General features: G+C 35.1%; 1 protein-coding gene across 1 annotated transcript; it reads left to right on the forward strand.

Moving 5' to 3' along the window:
• Positions 1–2010: 2010 nt before the first annotated feature.
• LOC131075558 (L-type lectin-domain containing receptor kinase SIT2-like) lies at positions 2011–3638 on the forward strand. The gene is made up of 2 exons (XM_059221019.1): positions 2011–3285; positions 3379–3638. Exons 1-2 carry the CDS (start codon positions 2011–2013, stop codon positions 3406–3408), a joined length of 1305 nt encoding a protein of 434 aa, XP_059077002.1. The 3' UTR covers positions 3409–3638.
• Positions 3639–3893: the final 255 nt, after the last annotated feature.

Here is a 3893-nt window from a genome sequence, read left to right on the forward strand (position 1 = left end):
TTAATTAAATGAATACTTAGTATTTATTTGATTATTTAACCATCAATTAATAATTAATTAAATTAATATTTAATTAATTCATCTTAACCCTCTTCTCCTATTAATTAAATAAATTATTCAATTTATTTGATTTAATTCACTTAACCAAATTCATACCATTAATTAAATAAATAAATCATATTTGTTTAATTAAATCTTCTCTAACATTTAAATAAATTAATATTTATTTAAATCCCCAAAAATCCCACCTCTCACATTTAAATAAATTAATATTTATTTAAATCCCCCAAAATCCCACCTCTCACATTTAAATAAATAAATCATTTATTTAAATCACCTTTATCCTCCACCCACTTGTATTTTCCTACAAAAGCAAGTTGCACAACTATTTTAAATAAATCATTTATTTAAATCACCTTTATCCTCCACCCACTTGCATTTTCCTACAAATGCAAGTTGCACAACTATTTTAAATAAATTATTTATTTAAAATCCTATTTATCCTCACCCACTTGAAACCTTTAATGGTTTCCCTTAAAGTATTCAAACTTGATGGCTTTAAAGTCTTCAAACTTGATGGCTTCCTTCTATAGTCTTCTTAAGACTTTAATGGTTTTCCTTAAAGTCTTCAAGCCTTTAATGGTTTCCCTCAAAGTCTTCAAGCATTTTTATGCTTTATCTTCATTTTTCTCATTTAAATAAATTAATATTTATTTGAATATTTATCCAAATGCAAATTACACCATTTAATTGAAATAAATGATTTTATTTTAATTGAAAATACCAAAATTTCTCCCACTTGCATTTTCCTACAAAATCCACTTGCATGCTTAAACCCCTTCTAGATTCTTCTAACCCCTTCTTAATTAACCTAATCCATCCCCTAATTATTGTCACGTTCCTAAGCAAAATGGAGTCACTTCTCAAAGCCTAAAAGTCTTTGATAACCATTAAAGGCTTCCAACCTTCAACCACTAAATGTCTCAAAGTCTTGGATAACCTTTGAAAGCTTCCAACCTTCAACCACTTAATCCACAAAGTCTTCAAAAACCATTAATGGTTAACCCAAACCCTCCTACATGGTTAAAACATTTGTTTTGACTCAACCTCTACCCAACCCAAGGGTCTCATCAAGCCTTTAATGCTTTGACCATGATTATCTCTTAATCATTTGCACAAAGGTTTATCCTTGCATTAACTCCTAATCCAGTGGGTAATCCTAATTTAGGCTTGACCCTTACCTTCTAGATAACCATGAGGTCTCCTCAGGCATTTAATGCCTCCAACCTCTTCTCTCAACCCAATCTTATGTTGACACTTGTCACCATTTCATTGGTGCAAATTGTGCACATGGATCCCCAACTTTCAAGCTTGACCCTTGATTAAACCTTTCAATCCTAGCCATCCATTGCTCCATTTTTCCTATAAATAGAGCCCATTCCTTCATAATCCAGATCCTGAAAACTTGTATGCATTTAGGCTATAGACATTTTTAGAGAGCATTTAGCATAGCATAACTAAAATCTTGTCTTTTTGGTAAAATCAATCATTTTAACATCAATAGCATAGTATTTAGCTTTTCATTTCATATTTGAAGCTTAATATTAAATCTCAATCCTCCATAAGCATCCATAGTGCAAAAAGCTGCTGAGAGCTACACTCATTTGGGACTTGGAGAGGAGAGGAACAAGGGAGGAGCAACTATGAGCATCTTGATTAGCTATTTCATTCTATGTTTATATGCTTTCTATTTCATGCTTAATGTCTCTCTTGATATGCCTGTTTAGGATAATCTTTTGTTGCTAACACTAATGTTTGTTTCTTGTGCTCTTGTGTGTGTTGCCATCAAAAAGGATTGGGTAGACCCTTAAAACCTCAAATTTCAGATTTCAAAACTAGCTTTATGTTTTTATTATAAGATTTATTATAAAGTTTGATCAGAAAAGCGCAGGGACATTTTAATTTAGAATAATAATAATAATAAATCCTTTTGTTTCATATTCAAGTTGTATGGTTGTTTTATCTTCTGTGCTGGTATATTCATCTGGGCCTACACTTCTACCAGGTAAAGCCCCGACCGTAAATCTGTCGGATCTCCCTTCATTGATCAGAAAAAAGCAGACAACTAGATGCGTAGGCTTTATGGTTAGTGTAACTGCAGCATCTCTGGTTTTGTTCTTTGTTGCCGTTTTCTTTGCATTAGTTAAAGTGAAAGAAATAAAAGAGAGGGATTTGATTGAAGAATGGGAGCTAGAGTTTTGGCCTCACAGAATTCCCTACGAAGAGCTAAAAGCTGCCACACAAAACTTCAGTGATGACCAGCTGGTGGGCCTCGGAGGTTTTGGACGGGTTTACAAGGGCATTCTATCCAGAAGCGGCGTTGAAGTTGCAGTGAAATGCATCACAAGGGACTCCACTGCCGGAATGAAGGAATTTATTTCAGAAATTTCCAGCGTGGGTCGTCTCCAGCACAGAAACCTTGTTCAATTGCGGGGCTGGTGCAGGAAAAGCAAACAGTTGTTTATTGTTTATGACTACATGCCAAACGGAAGCCTGGAAAAATTGATATTCCTTAACCCAGAGGCAAAAACAGAAGTACTGTGTTGGGAACGAAGATATGCAATTCTGAAGGGCATCGCTACAGGGTTGTTATATCTTCACGAGCAATGGGAACGGAGGGTGGTTCATAGAGACGTGAAATCCAGTAATGTGTTGCTCGATTCAGAGCTTAATGCAAAACTTGGAGACTTTGGGCTTGCTCGTTTATACGGCCATAGTCAAAATCCCCAGACAACTCCAGTCGTGGGGACTGTTGGTTATATCGCTCCCGAAGTCACATACACAGGGAAAGTTACTCCAAGCTCCGATGTATTCAGTTTTGGCGTTGTTTTACTGGAAGTTGCATGTAGCAGGAGGCCCATAGATATAGCCAAGGATAGTGAGCAGATTGTTATGTTGGATTGGGTGAAGGATCTATATCGAAATGGAAAAATCTTGCATGCAGCTGACCCAAATCTTCATGGCTTGTATGATGTAGAAGAAATGGAAAGAGTACTGAAGTTGGGATTGTTTTGCTCTCATCCTCAACCAGAGAAAAGACTTGGCATTAGAACAGTACTGCAAATACTGGAGGGCGAAACTCCATTTCCCACTCATCAAGCTCTTTCGATTTCTTACGATGTGAGTTACTTAGATTATGCCACTGGTGTTGTTCATGCAACCACTTCAACAAGTCATCCAACCACTTCAACAAGCCATGGTTTTGGGACTGATTCTGATCCTGATGTAGGTAGACTAGTTTAGAAGACGCCTTGGGCTCATGCTTTTATGTTTAATTTCAACGGACTTCTACTTATATGGTTGTGCTTTTGTTAGCAGAATTTCTCTGTTGTCTGGCTCCACTACTGAGCAGTCGGTGAATCTCTGTACTTATTCTCTTTTAAAGATGTAGATTAATGTACTTATTCTATCTGCTAAAGATTGAGGAGTCGTAGTTGAATTTGTTAAGATAATTGGTGAAGATGATATTTGATAAAAATTTCGTCCACCACTTAGCTTTAACAGAAAATGGCTTTGTCAGATAAGTTTTTATTGCCTAAAGGTTGAATAAGAATTCTTTAATCCTTACAATTACACAATACTTTTGTAATGACTATTGCTTAATTAACTATTAATAATCCTTAATTGAAAAAAAACATTAGAAATTGCTATTTTTTAATTTGATAAATTAGTGATACAAAATTTATAACAAGAGATATTTTTTAAATAAATTCATTACCTCTTTCAACAGCGAGCAGAAAGGAGGGTCGTGGGCATAATGATAAGCTACTTAGCTGATTCGCTCTCCTTTACATCGAACCTTTACAAATCCGACTAAATATTTCACTTATAGT

Source organism: Cryptomeria japonica, chromosome 5, assembly GCF_030272615.1.
Source record: "Cryptomeria japonica chromosome 5, Sugi_1.0, whole genome shotgun sequence".
In the NCBI taxonomy this organism is placed as follows: Eukaryota; Viridiplantae; Streptophyta; class Pinopsida; order Cupressales; family Cupressaceae; genus Cryptomeria; species Cryptomeria japonica.